The sequence below is a fragment of the Podarcis muralis genome, chromosome 13 (assembly GCF_964188315.1).
Source record: "Podarcis muralis chromosome 13, rPodMur119.hap1.1, whole genome shotgun sequence".
Lineage (NCBI taxonomy): Eukaryota > Metazoa > Chordata > Lepidosauria > Squamata > Lacertidae > Podarcis > Podarcis muralis.
This window is the reverse complement of record NC_135667.1, coordinates 39635793-39653970: the sequence shown is the minus strand read 5'-3', so window position 1 is coordinate 39653970 and position 18178 is coordinate 39635793. Positions and strand designations below refer to the sequence as shown.

The window sequence follows — 18178 nt, the reverse complement described above, 5'->3', positions numbered from 1 at the left end:
TTAAAAAACCCCACTACCTACTGTATTTCCCTCAGTTGAATGCCTAAATGCATAACTCCCTGCATGCATTTATGGGTGAATCTCAGGCCCTAAACAGGTGAACTTCTTCCCAGCATCTTAAAAAAAGGTTTCTTGTTCCTTTGCTTACATTAGCACTATGGCATTAACTGATTGAAGGATTTCCCTAATCGGTTATCTAGCTTGCAATTAAGATTAATCTCAGTTGTTTAAGATGGTCAGTGAAAACAAAATATATCACTACAGGTAGCATTTGAAGGCTTTTTAATGGTTAGAACAGTTCCTTCTTCCTGAAGTTACTTAAATAGTAGCTTTTGGGGGTGTCTTACATAAAATGGCAACTTTCCCTACATTCTTAGAGCCCCCTTGAAACTACCTGAAAGCAAAATGGTTATTTTTGAATGCCCTGGAAGGCAACGGAAGTGACTTGGGGAGAAGACATCTGGAGCAAAACAGATGACACCATGGAAAAGACACTTCCAGAGTTATAAACCAAGAGTTCCCAAGGGCAAGCTTTCACAGGCCTCATCCTGGAATGTCCTCACCCGACTTTCCTGTGTCGTCCTCTTCTGTTTTCTGACTTCCTCCCCTGCTTTCTCCTTGTGACTTTTCTCCCTCCTCCTCTTGCTTCTTCTCCCCATCTTCAGGTGCAATTGTCTCTCCGCCCTCCGTGCCTGATACCTGTTTCTCTCCTTCAGTTTCAGTTTTCCCAGCCTTTTCCTCTTCTTGCTTTTTTGATGTACGTTCTCCTGTGTCTGCAGCCCCAGCATCTTCCTTCTTCTCCTCCTCCTCTTGTTGTTCTTCTTCTTCCTCCTCCTCCTCTTCCTCCTCCTCATCTTCTAACTCTGGGAAAGAAATGGAATCTCAGAGAAGATCCTCCCTAGGATTTCTTAGCTCGCTTCTACCCTCACGGTTTATGGTCTTATGGCATTCACCCCATTTTACAGACTGTGACAACAAGGCAGTTTGCCTGAGGCTGTAATCATGGCAATTATGTGACTGAGCCAATGGGGAGACTCGGTTAATGGGTTTCGCTTCCCATTTAGAACTTCTGCAAGAGCTTAGACAGATAGTGTGCCTTCTCCTCGGTGTCTTGATATAATGTGACTGCTCTTTGAACAGAGATGTGGAAGACTCCTGCGTTGGGAGAAGCGTGGTGTGTAAGGCAGACTCAAAAATTCTCTTTTTTATTATTCCAAAAAAGGGATGCAGGACGACACTCAGACTACTAATATCAGAGTACATCGCTAACAATAAAATTTAAGGCTAAACTCAAGTAACCTATAAAACCTATGATTAGCCAAGAACAAGAGAGTTTATCCATTTGCTGGATAAGAAGGAAACTGGAGAAATGCTACCACCTACAGGTTAGTCTTGATACAATACTTCAAAACATCTGGATGAATTTTATTCATATGGGTTATATGGGCCTAAGGACATTTACACATTAGCCCTTCCCTTGAAATTGCCATCCTTTAGTCACTTCTTTTTGCAGAGTGTCCAGACAAGATAGTTACCAAATTGCTGTATTATTGTTTAGTGTTCCATTCTCTTACTGTTTTTCAAGAGTTGATTTGTGGTTAATTTTTTCCAATTAAAATTAAAATCTAATTGCAGTGCCTGTTTCTTCAAGATGGGCTACTGAGGGGTTTTTTTTTAGGGCTTTTGTGCTTTTAATTAAAAGCTTCCTGTTCTCAGGTTTTCGCCATTTTATTGCTTCAACAAGGTGGAGGGGGATTTATCAGGGCAAGGGGCTTTAAGTACTAGTTTTCTTTATCTGCCTCCCTTTTCTTTATTTGACAGCATGACAATTATACGCCTGGGCAAATGGTATGGACTATTCTTCAAAATGTGCTAGGGAGGGTCTTGATGCATTCTGTGTTTTGACACTTTCTAGGTTTAAACTCTGGAATGAAGCACCTTTTCTTGTAGGTTTTTCTAAAAGCATGCTCCACATGCCGGGCCCACCATTGTACAAACACCCCAAATTACTTCAGACCCAGTTAATCTCATTAATCGGCTGGATAGCATGTCTGTGTGTATACACCCTGGAAATGAAGATACACAGCTTGGTATGTGAACCAACCTTTCAACTCACGCATCCTTTCAAGCCTCTGTTCTTCTTTCAATTCCTTGATGAATCCTTTGTTGGCTTCATCCAGTGCCTGCAAAAATAAGGTGGGGATCTTAAATGGGAAACTTGAGTCAGGCCTCAGTCTCTCTTCCCACTACCGCCATCAGCATATAGTGGCATTGCCATGAGATAGGACTATTGGGGGGGGGGGGGGAGGACAGGACTGAAATCCTGTTTTGCTTCTTCTTCAAGAGGTTCACACAGAGAAGAGAGACACCTGAAAGTGCAAACCTAGTTGCCTGAAACCCAGCAGATGGCAAAAGGGTAGCAGAGATGAGGTCAGATCAGGTGAATTTCAGGTGTCATGGCTATGAACTGTCAGGTAATTTATGGGGGGGGGGGAATAAATGAATCAGTAATATTGTTTGAATTATGTGGAGCCCCTTTGTAGACATAAGAACCAATGCATAGCTGTTATATCAGAGAAATATCTCTGCTGGGTCAAACCAAATATCCGTCCAGTCTAGCTTCCCAGTCTAGCCACATATTTCTGAAAAGTCAACAAGCAAAATATGAAGGCAATCTCCTCCTATAGTTTATCCCAGCATCTGGTATTCAGAGGTATATTACCACTTAACAAGAAGGTTCCATATAACTAACATATGTCCTGAAGTATATACAGTGGTACCTCGGGTTATGTACTTATTTCGTTCCGGCGGTCCATACTTAACCTGAAACTGTTCTTAACCTGAAGCACCATTTTAGCTAATGGGGCCTCCTGCTGCTGCTGCGCCGCCGGAGCACGATTTCTGTTCTCATCCTGAAGCAAAGTTCATAACCTGAGGTGATATTTCTGGGTTAACAGAGTCTGTAACCTGAAGCGTATGTAACCCGAGGTACCACTGTTGTGTAAAGGGTGAATTCCATACTAGGAATAATTTGGAAAGGGATTGAAAACAGAAGAAGAAGAAGAGTTTGGATTTGATATCCCGCCTTTCACTCCCCTTAAGGAGTCTCAAAGCGGCTAACATTCTTCTTTCCCTTCCTCCCCCACAACAAACACTCTGTGAGGTGAGTGGGGCTGAGAGACTTCAGAGAAGTGTGACTGGCCCAAGGTCACCCAGCAGCTGCATGTGGAGGAGCGGAGACGCGAACCCGGTTCCCCAGATTACGAGACTACCGCTCTTAACCACTACACCACACTGGCTCTCAGAACGGCCAGTATTGTAATGCAATATTGAATATCACAATACTCAATAAACAAACGCAGATATACAAATCTGTGCCTACAACCATAGTTGGAATACTATGTACAGTTATCTATACTTCAAAAGGAAGATTATAAAGCTGGAAGAGGTTCGGAAAAGGGCAAAAAAATGATCGAGTGGTTGGAGCAACTGCCCTGGAAGGAAAGGTTACAACATTTGGGACTTTTTAGTTTAGAGAAAAGACGAACAAGAGGGGACATGATAAGACATATATAACATTATGCACCGTGTGGCCCAGGAGAAGCTTTTTCTTTCCTTCCCATAATACTAGAACCCAGGAACATCCGATGAAGCTGAGCAATGAAAGATTCAGGACCAACAAAAGGAAGTACTTAATTTTTTTTAATTGCATAGCATGCAATTAAACTATTGAATTCACTCCCACAAAAATGTACTTTACCTAAGAACATGCACAAAATATCCTGCTCTCCCCACTGTGGTCCCTTTGGTCTCCCCCTGACCCCCCTTTTTTTGGCCATGTCATCTCTCCCCTCCCGCCCCCCCCCCGGTTATAGCCAACCACTTACAATAATGATTGCCTGCATAGCAGCAACGTTATGGATACGTTTCGCCTGCTCCAGAGCCTTCTCAAAGTAGGTGACTGCTGACTGGAAATCTTCCATTTTCACTGTGTGTCAATTTTTATTTTTTTAAAGAAGAAGAACAAGAAATAATCAACTTCAACACAAGATATAGACTTCAGAGAAACTTATACAAATAAACATGTGGTATGTTGTCAGTTGATTACTGGAACTCTCTAGGATAAGGAATGTAAGATGCAGTCCCCAAACCCCAGGATATTCCATCTGCTTTCATTTCATTTTATTGGGGCGGGAGATTGCCATTTAATACTGTTGACCTAAGGATGAAGCAATAAAGGCTCAAATAAAATAAATTTATATGTGTGCAGACTCTCACTGAAGTGTGGTTGGGAAACAGGATATTACATCTTGATGTTCCAGATATCTGAATGCAATATCTGCATAGGAACTAGGTGCGTAATGTCTACTGTACTGTGCACAAACCTAAACTGCAGATTCACGAACCTTCATACAATTTGGTAAAGGGCCACACAGTTTGAACCCACAAATTCTGGACTTTATACACCTCAGTTCAATGTAAACAATATATCCAGCATGTGGCTGTCCGGTGGCCTAGTACTGACTGCCAGGTGTGAAAGAAGGGAAAACATGCGAGCATCATTTCCCGTCCTGCGATACACACTGTAGTCTCTTCCCTGCTAAAAATATTCTAGATACCATCAAATACCATCTTTGGCACTGTAAACAAATTAAACTAAGTGAGTTGGTGGCAATATAAGCATACATACTTTTAAATATGCATAACTTAGTCCAACCATGAGTTTCCTTCAACAAAACAAAACCAGCATTTTAATCCCGGACTGTGAATATTCCATACCATAGGGTTGCCATACGTCCGGAATTTTCCAGACATACCCAGAATATTGCTGTCAGAAGCAGTGTCCAGGCAGAAATTGGCAAAACTAAAAAAAAAAAAACCACTAATTTTTTTAAAGGATTTTTCTTTTTAACTCGGGAGCAGGGGATGGACATTTGCATAATTCTCATTACAGCATTCAACACAATGTTTTTGATTTCTCTCATTCACCCTAGCAATTGCATGCCCTTGTCCAAAGCTCCATTTGGTTTGAGGCACAAGAACCAAAGCATTCAAAATTTTCCCCCCATCGGCATATCAAGGTCTGAGTGAGAAACCTAGTTCTATACTCTAGATCCGCCAAATTATTTGCTGCCCATGTCAAATGAAAACAATTTTGCACAACATATCCAAACACTGGTGTCCTGAGGAGTGTAAAAGAATTGACTAGAATATAATTTATTCATTTCTGTTTTTAATATGTTACTTACCCCCACCCCCGCCCACCACTTCCTCTTGAACAAGTGTCTATGCTCTAGGCAGCGAACAGAAATCCATAAGAGATTGTGTCCCTTTAAATGCAGGAGATTTAAAAAAGCAACAACCAGCTGACAAGATGCTAAGCTGTCTCTAGTAGTCATCTCCCAATGTGCTCTCTTTTTCAGGAAAACAGCCTCCCCACCTAGATCCTGGCACTCCAGGTAATTGCCTAGCCTGCACCTATGGGGGGGAAGTGGCCCTAGAGCCTTGTGGAGCTCACACAGACCCTGCTAGTGAAGAAAGCTACTTAGGTTTGTGCAAAGCAATTCACCTTGTGCTTGTGCCACCAATACACCGCCGTTGAGCTGCCACTCAATGTCTCCTTCTTCCTCTGCACACTGCAAGGACCTTTCGCCAAAGTCCCGAGCCTCCGCCGCTTTGTTGAGCTCCAGGTAGCACCTGCCCATTTCGTGGAACAGCCAAGTCTTCTCCAGGTTGCTCTTCACAAGTGGAATCTTTTCTTCCCAGCTTTTCAAAATAAAACAGAATTTTGCAACTAACCGCAGAAATAATTCAGGCCTGAAGAGTGGCTTTCCTGGCTCTTTCAAAACCAGGGCTTCTTCCCTGATTGGGCTACCCCAGCTATGCTGGGTGGCTTCCAACAAATTAAAACACAGTAAGACATCAAACATTAAAAACTTCCCTATACAAGGGATGTCTTCTAGAAGTCAAATAGTTGTTTACTTCCTTGACATCCGATGGGAGGGCGTTCCACAGGGTGGGCGCAACCACCGAGAAGGCCCTCTTTGTGGTTCCCTGTAACCTCACTTCTCACAATAAGGGAACTGCCGGAAGGCCCTCGGAGCTGGATCTCAGTGTCCGGACTGAACGATGAGGGTGGAGACGCTCTTTCAGGTATGCATTGCAAAAGCTGTTAAGAGTGCACTCAGCCCTCCACAGGATCTTGGCCCCAACTTTGCTTATGGATGCTACTTAGGGTTTTCAGGCCCCCTAAGGCTCAGGGATGATGGGAAGTTATTCACCAGCAACATCTGCAGAGCCACAGATTTCCCATCCCCAAGTTAAGAATTGGTACCCAGCAGGCCAGGGATGGAGACAAAAGGCACTTGGTGGGATGGGGCGGGGGGGGGGGGGAGAGAGAAGGCAACTAATGGCATCTCTATTTGTACCCTTCTATTCTTTGTACCTGTCTGGCCTTCACAGTTTTCAACGCCCCTCACCCCTTGGGAAATCCCTTCCCTAGTCAATGACATTCTGTAGAATCTAGATGATTCAACCCCCGAAACTCCCATCCCTTCATTCTCATGTAGCAGAAGTATGGGAGAAAATCATCCCTGTGTGTCAATGTGTCAAATATGCCATTGCTTCTTTCAAAAGATTTAGGAGCAGCACATTTGTGGGGCGGCTGGCCACCCGCTGTCGAAGGTCCTTCGCCCTCTCCAAACGCTACAACTCCAAGAATCCCTTGAAAGGAGACCATGAGAGTAAAAGCAGTTTCAGTTTACAGAATGAAGGTAAGGCAGAGGCATTAGGAGACCATCCTTAAATATGCAAGAGGCATGGAGGCCTGACTATTTGTCTTTGGGTTCCACCTACGTGTCAATGGCGTTCTGGAAGTTGCCCATGCGGGCATGCACTCTGCCAATATTGTCAAGGGCTCTGGAGATGGCATCAGTCAGGTTGCTGCAAGAAGAAGCAAAAATGAGTGATCTGAAAGCTGGGTTGCTACTTCAAAATCCCCCGAGAGGTCTCTGACCTACCCTCCTTCCTTCCCCAGCCCCTGTATGTTGTCCCAGCTGTATGTATTAATTTATAGTTCATTGTCGGTGCTTGCAGCAGTTTAAAGGATTTTAGGTCTATGGACCAGAAGTAAGCTGTGTGTTTGAGAGTTTAAAGAGGATAACGAAGAAGTTGGGCGATCCATGCCACAAGCCGCTTTCAATCTAAAATATAGGCACAGGGGGGTTTGCCCAAAAAACTGTGCTGCAGAGCCATCTTTAAAATGCTACGATGCTTTTTTGGTGTGTGATAAAGCCATTCCAATCATGAATCTGACTGGAGAAGTGGACAACAAAGGAACAAGGTATGAAATGGAGGGACATTAAGACACAGCAGGTATCTGCTGGATTCTACTCTAAAGTGCTGAACCAGGAAGAAATGAAAGAAAGCTACTAAGAAAGCAGAAAACAAGTGTATAAGGAGGAAAGGAAGAGGCCGATTTTAAAACGTTATTTATTCGCAGTAGGTCAGCGATTCTGGAACAGATCTGTACCTTGCTTGGAGCACCATCTTCCCTGGGGGAGGATATCCCTACGGATTTGGATACTCACATTCTGGGAGAGCAATATGGCAAGGAATAGTGATTTGACTTTGATTTAGTGGCTTGCCCTAAACATTTTAGCCGCTAGAGAGCACAATCATTCTATGAGTAGCTTTCATGGCTCACCCAGAGATAATGATGATTATTACAAACTGGAACCCTAGTGCTAGCAATTCTGGAAAGACTGGTACTCATGGGTCAGAAGAAGGCAAGTTAAGGCAACTTAATACTGACAGTATGGGTAGTCTGTATCCTAGCTTTCCTTCTAGACAGCATACATATAGTTCCCTATTGTTTCCAGAAGGTCTCCAACTAAAGACACACAGACCCGATTGACTTGAGACCATGCCCTGGGTGAACTAGAAATGCACTTGTTCCTGTGGCTAGTTTTCCTCCCCATCCCCACATACTCCCCTCTACCTGCCTCTTATTCCAAGCACCCAGTCTATGGGCTCAGTTACTAGGAAGCCCTGGCTGACATTGCAACTAACCCCTGCTTCATGGCCTTCTGATGTAAGCCCTGAGCTGGACAAATAACCTAGCATGCACATGAAAGTTTATACCAAGAACAAACTTAGTTGGTCTCTAAGGTGCTACTGGACAATTTTATTCTTTTTAATATTTCGACTGCGTCAGACCAACACGGCTACCTACCTGAATCTTGCAATACTAAACTAACATTCGAAATGCTGGTAAGCGTGTGTCCTTCTAAGAAAAACACAAACAAATCTGCCAGTCTCTGTTTATCCTGCTCCTGAAAACAAGGTTTTCAAAGACGCAGGCATTTGGAACAAGGAATAGGAGAGGGGAGAGAAGAGGATGGGGACAGCTTGTGGAACCGGTTGTCAGGCTAGATCAGGGGCCAGCAAACTTACCACGCCCCAGGCCGGTGTGTCCAGCACCGATCGTGCAGCGGGCTGGGGGAGCGCGTGCCCATACGCGTGCTCACATGCTATTTTTGGCGCACTTCTGGGTCGGAGGAGCACCAGAAATAGCTTGTGCGCATGTGCACAGGCCTCCTCCGACCCGGAAGTGCACCAGAAATAATGTTTGCACATGCGCAAATAGCGCTTGCGCATGTGCACAAGCTATTTCCTGTGCTCCTCCTACCTGGAAGTGGGCAGCCATGAAGCGCAGCGCCGGTAAGAGCGGGCGGCGGCAGCAGGGGTCACCGCAGGCAGGAGAAACAAGTCTCTCGGGCCTTATCCAACACGCAGGCCTTAGTTTGGGGACCCCTCGGCTAGATTCTCCAACTCTGTTGGATTGGGGAAGCTGTACAGAGTACCAGAGCTTCTTCCGCCAACAGGTAGGCCCAATTCTGTCATCTCCAGCTCAGAAGATATCACCAGGCACTGCCTGCATACATTTTTTACACAGCCATAAGGGCTAGAAACCCTAAGTTTCTACCCCTCTTTTTTCCAGCAAACTGAGATTTGAACAATTCAACTCATTCCGAACTCCTGTCCTGAATTAAAGAGTACACAGCTATGGCTAAATGATGGCAGCATGGAATGGGCACTCAAGCAGCCTCAAAAGGAATAGGCTGCCCTCCCTTACTTTTCTTTTGCAATGTCCAGATCCACCTGGTGGCTCTGCAAAGCTGCTGCCATGTTCCCCATCTCAATCTGAGCATTTCCAATGCAGCTGTAGAGGTTTCCAACCAGTTCGCTCCTGTTAGGGATCTCTTCGTCAGACCAGCCTTGGATCTTTTTCAGCACTTGTTCAGCTTTCTGGCAGCTTCTTTCAGGGCTGCCGCTAGTCAACACTTTACGGGGAAGGGGAGAAAAAGAAGAAGAAAGTGTGTGCTCATAAGAGGCATGTTAACTACCCCCAATTCATTAGGATATCCCAAATTTGGACACCCTCCCCCTCCAAAATGGCATCTCACATTACCTATTTTCACTATCCATCTTGTTTGCTAGCACTTACATCAGCTCCTACCATCTGCCAGGTCACTACTGAAAACAGAATGCCAAACAAGGAGGAGACCTTTAGCCTGATCCAGCAAGACAATTCTTTCTCGTGATTTGTCTACAGTTCAATGCAGTGGCGTAGCGTGGGGGGTGCAGGGGGGGCCAGCCGCACTGGGCGCAACATCGGGGGGGGGCGCTCGCACTCGCAGTGCTAAAATCCACGGGTTAGGGGGCGCAAATTACTTGCCTTGCCTCGGGTGATGACAACCCACGCTACGCCACTGGTTCAATGTAAGGAGCCAGATCATTGGTCTCTCTTATTGGTCAACTCTGAGTGGCAATAGTTCAGGTACAGGTCTTTCCCATTCTCGACACCTGAGTCCATTTTACGTGGAGATACAAAATGTTTAGGTAATCTACCGTTGATCATAGAGGGAAACAGTTGCTGCAAATGCAAGCAGAAACTCTGGTGACTTCTGAAATGGATCTGGGGGCTTGCTCCTTATAATCCCTTGAAGAAGTTCAGAAAGAAAAGGCAACTTTTCTTCCAAGCTATGAAAGTGACCTGACTACATAGACCAACCTGAGTCCATTTTGTTCTATTTCATTGGGTCCCTATAGAATAAGAGAGAGGCTACATCCAGAGAATCCACTAACAGGTACTGGCTCTTGTTTTGTTTTTTAGCAAGAATTCAAATACACAACACCCTTCTTTTTACAACTCCAGGGTCTAAGCTCAGTTAATACAGGAGTCAGGTGAAATTCTGAAGCCTATATATATTTGTGCAATGTGAGAGTTTAGAAAAGTACATTTTCATGCTCAGAACATCCTGTCTAGAGTGCTATAATTCAATTCTCATTTGATGGCGCAAACAAATGTCTCCATTAATATCTGTTATTTCAAGTCAGCATATTTTCTGCTATATATAGAGGGAATTGATTGAATCAATGGGACCCCTCACAGGTCTTAAAATGCTTTGGGGAAACAGATTTGGATTTTACCGTATTGGCCAGTAAATGGAATTGTAAAAATATTTCTGACTCCTGTGTATCAGGAACCTAAAGAATTCTGTACCAATGACCCTACAACTCTCACTCCTGAATCTATGGGACAAGCATTGTCAATAACTTCACTACAAAAAATTTACCATGTGGCTATTGGTGGCAGCCATTATTATCATTATTCATTAAATTTATATACTGCCCTTCATCCAAAGATCACAGGGCAGCTTTCAACATAAACTAGGGTAGAGGTTTTCAACCTTTTTGAGTCCACAGCTCCCTTGACCACCTGCATTCTTTCTGCGGCACCCCTGTGGGGCTCAGGAGCCCAGTAATGTCACCCCTTGCCTGCAGAGCTCTCACCCTTTTTCAAACACCCTCCCTTGTGGAGTGTTCCCTCAGCCTCCTCTCCTCTCCCTGCTCTTTGGGAGTCCTCCAAGGAGCCACTGAGTTGCCCCCATCCCAGGGAGAGGTGCCTCCTCACACTACCCCACAGGGGCCTAAGACTTGTCTGTCTATTCCCAACAAAACAACAACAAACAAACCTATGGTCACGTAAAGCATTATCAATAAACACACAAGACGTAACCGGCTGTGTTCTTAAATAAATAAGGTATACTATTCATTGTATCAAATTGTAAATTTCAACAGAAGTAACTCATAAAGTTCAACAAACAAACAAGACCCAGTGGATCAGTTCATTCTAAATATAAAATGTAAGAACGGTATAAAGAGGTGTGGGATTATAGCTATTCATGATAAATTAACATGTGCCATCAAGGTAAGATGGGGAATACACAGGAGAAATGATTTTGAGGAGATATGGAAGGTGTTCATAGAATTATGGAAAGGGGTCAAACCATCGCAAGAGGTGTTGAAATTTTGGGAGGTTGGATAGTTACAAAGGAATGTTCTTGGTGGTGGGGTGCACATTTTTATTCTTATTTGTTTATGATTATTGCTTTGTCTAAATAAATAAATAAATAAATAAATAAACGGGGGAAAGAAAGAAATGCAATAATAATAATAATAATAATAATATGGTTTTCTTGTTTATAGGTGCTCCCTCATGTTTTATAACCTTGTGGGTGTATTTAACAAAGAAACCATGCATGGGGCCTTTTATTTGCATCCCGCCCCCCTTCTTTTTGTTTCATTGTGCATAATTGTAACCAAATGTTTAAAACAAAAACAAAAAACAGCCAGCACATTTTCAACTGAGCCACCTACACATATCAATGTCCTCCATGCTCTTTAAGATGTATCTGGCCACCTCGGATGGCTTCCGCTTTTGATCTCTTGTCCATCTCTTAAGCATGAGCTTGCGGTCTCTGATCCGGGCGTAGATAGGTTTCTGCTGCTGCCAGAAATCTGTGCGGGTATCGAGGTAGGAAAGCCCTTCCTGGATCAGGCGTCCAACAGTCACCCCTTGCTTCGTGGTGCTTTTGGTCAAGTCTGCAGGGAGACCATAGGAAGAGACAGAGAGATTAAAAAACAAACAAAAAGGGAGAGTTTACGTTACAGTATTTACATATATATGACTGGCTTAGGGAAGATGCCTCTTTATAGACACATCCTCTCTTTGCTGGAACACACAGATGTTCCCCCACTTTGTGTGGACTTCATATTGTTATGAGATTGTGGGTACCAGATTTCTAATCCGTATAACCCAAGTTGGTTTTTTTAAGGGCATAGTTTGCTGTCATGTGACCTAGAGGGAAAAGATGCAGGTTGAAAAAGCAGAGAAAAAAGCCACGGCTGATTTCTGCTTGAATCCAGGGCTTTGGCTATGGGAGAAGCAAGACCCCTTTGGGGTGCTGATGCTGCGAACGCCTCCATAGAAGGCTCAGGTTGTATATATGGGTAAATAAACCATATATCCTAAAGACACCACAGTTTCCGCTGTGCCTCATTTCCAAAAGGAAACACAGATCCTGCGCAAATGCCTGGAACTCCTGGAATCTCGCACCGCTCAGAGGTTGGGAAGGCATGTAACCATATTTTCACTAATGAAGTAATGTTTGTGACTTGTAATTGGATGCTGCTATAGGGCTAGGTAAACAGCAAATAGTAGCACTGTTTTTATTTTGGTTTCGGAATTTGCCTGCCACTCTTCAGCCAGAAAGCTCTGAAAGCAGCAAACAGTACAGTCGTGCCTTGGATCTCAAACGCCTTGGCTCCTGAACAAATCGGCTCCCGAATAATTGAAACCCGGAAGTGAGTGTTCCAGTTTTTGAATGATTTTCGGAAGCCGAACATCCAGCACAGCTTCCACGGCTTCCGATTGGCTGCAGGAGCTTCCTGCAGCCAATCGGAAGCCATGCTTTGCTTTCCGAACATTTTGGAAGTTGAACGGACTTCCAGAATGGATTCCATTTGACTTCCAAGGTACGACTGTACTATAATAAAGAAATATCAAAATGACATAAAACAATAAAACACCATTCAGCACCAGTGACAATTAAAACCAATACAACCTGTGAGGCAGATGCTGCTCACATCCCTTAACATGGTGGTTTATCTTCAAGAATCTTCATTTATTAGGAAACTTTGTGCGTTGCTGAAGATTTGGGAACATGTTCTAGGGCAGGGGTAAGCAATGCGGTGCCCTCCCTCCAGGTGTGATTGGACTACAACACCCATCATCCCTGACCACTGGCCATGAAGGATGAGGCTGATGGGAGTTGGTGTCCAACAGCATCTAGAGGGCACCATGTTGGCTATCCCTGTTCAAGGGTATTCACACAGTTGACACAAGGCACTGGCTAAGCCTTGTGAACTCCACCAACATCCCTCATGAACCAAACAAGGTTTCATATTGCAGGGGAAGACCAATACAGTAAGCAAGCCATCTTTTGAGGAAGTTAGTTGGTCTTTTTTTTATCGAAGAGCCCAGAAACAAGAGTTTGAAAATCACTGTTTTAGGAAATCCCTTAGAAACCTTGCATTCCTGCAAATACCCAGTCAGTCTCACAGGGGGGTTGTAATTGCTAGACTGCCTGATGACACATGCAGTCCTGAAACTCCCAAGCCCGGCATTAGCCAAATGAAGTAAACGAAAACCTTCATCCTTGAGCAATTTCTCCAGAAAAGCCTTGTCAACGTAGAGCTCCCCCAGCAGCTGCCGTTCGGTTTTCTCATTCCTCACAGGCTCCTGTCTGCCTAGGTACTTTGCATCCTTCTTAGGAAATTTGACCTGAAGCTTCTGTTTTGCTCTTTTACTCTGCCACATACATAAAAAAGCGTAAGAAATAAAATTTGGAAGGGAAAAAGCTTATCATTTTCTCTACAGTACTTTTTGTGGGAAGAAAAGCAGCACGGCAGGTAGAAATCATGACCGGCAACCAAACTGCAACTGTGCGGGGAGACAAACTACAAGCCCAGATTCAGATACAACATTAAGCCAGATCATGGCTTAGCCCTGGGTAGTGTGGCAGGATCAAAAATAACACTGCAGTCAAGATTCTCCATCTGGGAACCTGCACTTATTCACGCTAAAGTTTAGCATTATGTGTGAACCATGTTATTGTGATGCAAGAGAAAGACCAAATAGCTGCAGACTCAAACATCCTCCCTGTGCCCACCCTGCAACAACCTGTGTCTATGCCTTGAACTCCTTACCATATCTTCTATTCCCTCCTAATGAAGGGATCAGAGACCCACTTTGGGAAAAGCTGGTGAGACCATACCTCTGCCTGGCGACTCAGAAAGAAGAGGTCTGCTCTGTTCTCCAGTTTCACAGAAGAAGGGCCTACAAACAGAGAAAGCACCAGCCAAGACAAGGGTCAGCAACATTTTTCAGCCGTGGGGCGGTCCACTGTCCCTCAGACCATGTGGTGGGCCAGACTATATTCTGAAGAAAAAAAATGAACGAATTCCTATGCCCCACAAATAACCCAGAGATGCATTTTAAATAAAAGGACACATTCTACTCATGTAAAAACACGCTGATTCCCGGACCATCCGTGGGCCGGATTGAGAAGGTGATTGGGCTGCATCCGGCCCACGGGCCTTAGGTTGCATACCCCTGAGCAAAGAAGTCAGCAAGGCCCTGAAAATCACCTGCCCAAAACATTAGCAAGCAATCCCTTGGGAAGCAGCATGCAAACCGTGCAAGAGAAGAGGATAGAACTCCTTGATCATTTTAGTTGCCCCTTTCTGTATCTTTTTCAGCGTTGACATTTTTCTGGAAACAGCCTGGACCAGAACTCCACAAAATATTCCAACTGCGGATGAACCACAGCTTTCTGTAAGAGCCTATGGTACTTCCTTTATTTTTATCTCTCCCCTAATAACAATGGTTTTGCTTTTTTCACTGCTGTAGCATACAAGCCTTTTAAAATAGAAATTGGAGGTTGAGACTTTTTCTGAAAGGAGTTTCACATGACCAGCTCCATCATCAAAAAGGCTCAGTAATATTGTGCATAGATAAGAAAATAGGGTGGCCAATGAAAAATAAAATCTCTACCTGGACTTTGAAGACTCAAAGGATTTTCTGTTGGATTGCTTATATGTGTAATCTAGAGTTTATTTTACTGTCTGCTTTATTGACAAAATTCAATTCAAATAAAATTAAAGGGATACAAATATGTCCTTGGTTTTGCAAAATACCTTCATACCTTCTCTAAGGTCCTTGCTCTGCTCTGCCTTGCACTCTGCTTAGCTAGTTTAGACAGCCTATTATCTTTGTTGTTAGTTTCTCTTTTATTCATGCATTCTCAGTCAAGTTGAAGCTCAGGTCTAGCAGTCAATTAGATTCCATCCCCTAGTAAAAAAATCACATGGCTTACTTCCAACGGAATTTTCAATTGCCTCCTGGGATTTTTGAATGCCCAGCCTGAATTGTGGCAACTCTGGGCGGATCTTGTGGCCTCGATGGTAATAAACCAAGGCAAATTCAAAATCCCCCATAGTGTACAATGCTTCTGCTTTCTGGTATAGGCCCTGAAACAAAGAGGGGAAATGTTGGGGGCGAGGGGGCGGGGACAGACAACAGATAAACAATAAGAGAGCTATGCATTGTAAACTTGTTCGTGTGAGTAAACAAAAAATACCATCCCCAAGAAATGCACCCAAGCAGCTTGCTTATCCCAGTCTGATAATTTCTGAGATGTGGACAATTTGAAGAAGGGTATTTCCCCCATCCTCATATTTCCATATTCTCACTTAGCTTGAAGTCCATTCAAGAGACTCCCTTCCAATCCAACTGTTCCTTTGAACCTCTGGTCTGGTTTGCTTGCAACAGAATTTTCTAACCTAGTTAATATGCCAAATGGTTTAGAAAGATAGTTGCAGAACAAAAAATGACATGAAGGTTGGGTTCTTTTATGGAAGTTGTTAGTTACCCTTCTTTCCTTCTGGGTTAAGAAAAGAGGGGAGACAGAACCATAACTCCCTTCCACCATCAAACCAGATACTCCACAATAAATTTTGAAAGGGAACCTTTTGAGTTGGTTCAGGCTTTTCCACCTTTTGGTTACTTACCTTGGTAAACCCTTTGTCAGCTGCCAGGGAGGCTTCTGCATCCTTCAAGGCATTTTCTGTATCTCCAAGTCTCAGGTAGCATTTTGAACGGGCAACAAGGCAGTTCCTGTCACCTGGCTGGAGTTGCAGGGCCTAGCAACACACAAAAACATGATGCCCAGTCTCAAAAGAATACTTACAGCTACTAACTGATCATTATATACCATCCAACATTTTGTATTTGAAAACTGGGGTGTGCTTTTATCCTGCCAAGGATCACTTGGTGAGCCACAGTTTCTTCACTATTCCCCATTTATTAGCGATGGATCCTGTATTATGGTGGTACCTCAGGTTAAGTACTTAATTCGTTCCGGAGGTCCGTTCTTAACCTGAAACTGTTCTTAACCTTTGACATTTTTCTGGAAACAGCCTGGACCAGAACTCCACAAAACTGCGGATGAACCACAGCTTTCTGTAAGAGCCTATGGTACTTCCTTTAATTTTAACTCTCCCCTAATAACAATGAATTTGCTTTTTTCACTACTGTAGCACACAAGCCTTTTAAAATACAAGTTGGAGGTTGAGACTTTTTCTGAAAGGAGTTTCACACGACCAGCTCCATCATCAAAAATGCTCAGTAATATTGTGCATAGATAAGAAAATAGGGTGGCAATGAAAAATAAAATCTCTACCTGGACTTTGAAGACTCAAAGGAGTTTCTGTTGGATTGCTTGTACAGTCATACCTCAGGTTGAAGTAGCTTTGGGGTGAATATTTTCGGGTTGCACTCCACGGCGACCCGGAAGTACTATTTCTGGGTTAGCGGAGTCTATAACCTGAAGCGTATGTAACCCGAGGTACCACTGTAATTTTCTCTACAAGTAGCAGAGGTTGGATGGCCACCTGTAGTGGATGCTTGAGCTGAGATTTCTGCATGGCAAGAGGTTGGGCTAGATGACCCTTGGGGGTCCCTCCCAACTCTACGATTCTACTAATGAATGAATGAATGAATGAACCGGCCTGATCCAGCAAGGCTCTTCTTATGTCCTTGTGTACATACTCAGCACACATCTGGCTTCTCAAAGGCCACATCTGGAGGATGTGGGGGGAGGCGCTTCTTCTCGCATTTGAGGGTCCCAGGTATGCCTGGCCATGTGATAAACGCACCATCAGCTCGACCCCAAGCGCCCAGCGGCAACCTCCCCTCCTCCCTTCATTCCTATTCATGAACCAGCTTCACCCCCTCCCTCCCTTCCTTCCTTCCTTCCTTCCTTCCCACCCCCATCCTGCCCCACGAGCACAGCAAATTCTCACGTAGGTGTAGCAAGTCAGAGCCTTGGCAAGCTCCCCGCGCCGGCTCAGCATCGTCCCTTCCGCCATGAGGCTGGGGAAGGTCCCCCGCAAAACCTCGCCCTCCGAGTCCCCCATGCCTTGGAGCCGGGCAAGGCCCAAGTGAGACGCGGACGCCGCTGCCTAGCAACCTGCAGCCTAGCAACCGCGGCACTTCCGGGAACTCTACGGAAGCTCGGAAGATTTAGAAGAGAAAAGCGTAGGACCGCCGGGGGAGGAGGAGCTCTAGTGTACCGCTTTCTGATTGGTTTGCTGATGCCCCGCCTCCTTTTCGTGCAGCTGCCACCAAAATTCCAATCTGTTCCTGTCTCGGGTCTTTGGCTAAGGCGGCCATTCGCTTGTTTCCTGGACGCACCGCAGTCTTTTCTTAGCATTTTTAAGCGTGTGATTTGCCTGGGTCCTCGTCATCTTCTCCAATAGAACACAGAGGCAGCCGCTGTGACATTCTTTTTTTATATACTGTATATATAAAATTTTATTAAATTTTCTCTTTTACAATTTAGAATACTCATTTAAACATCCTTGAAATATCAATGACTTCCCGTCTACTCTTTCCATAGTGCATTTTGCATATCATAAATCCCTGCATATTTTAGGTAAACTAAACCATTCAGTATTCCATTACAGTGGTACCTCGGGTTAAGTACTTAATTCATTCCGGAGGTCCGTTCTTAACCTGAAACTGTTCTTAACCTGAAGCACCACTTTAGCTAATGGGGCCTACTGCTGCCGCCGCGCCGCCGGAGCATGATTTCTGTTCTCATCCTGAAGCAAAGTTCTTAACCTGAAGCATTATTTCTGGGTTAGCGGAGTCTGTAACCTGAAGCGTATGTGACCTGAAGCGTATGTAACCCGAGGTACCACTGTATTA

The 18178-nt window shown here is 44.3% G+C and overlaps 1 protein-coding gene across 1 annotated transcript; it reads right to left on the bottom strand.

Moving 5' to 3' along the window:
• Positions 1-265: 265 nt before the first annotated feature.
• ODAD4 (outer dynein arm docking complex subunit 4) lies at positions 266-17463 on the bottom strand. Its single transcript, XM_028703094.2, has 12 exons — positions 17272-17463; positions 15979-16110; positions 15285-15438; positions 14184-14245; positions 13558-13717; positions 11725-11949; positions 9137-9344; positions 6856-6942; positions 5570-5766; positions 3888-3988; positions 2105-2183; positions 266-863 (listed from the first exon to the last, which is right to left on the bottom strand). Exons 1-12 carry the CDS (start codon positions 17383-17385, stop codon positions 544-546), a joined length of 1839 nt encoding a protein of 612 aa, XP_028558927.2. The 5' UTR covers positions 17386-17463; the 3' UTR covers positions 266-543.
• Positions 17464-18178: the final 715 nt, after the last annotated feature.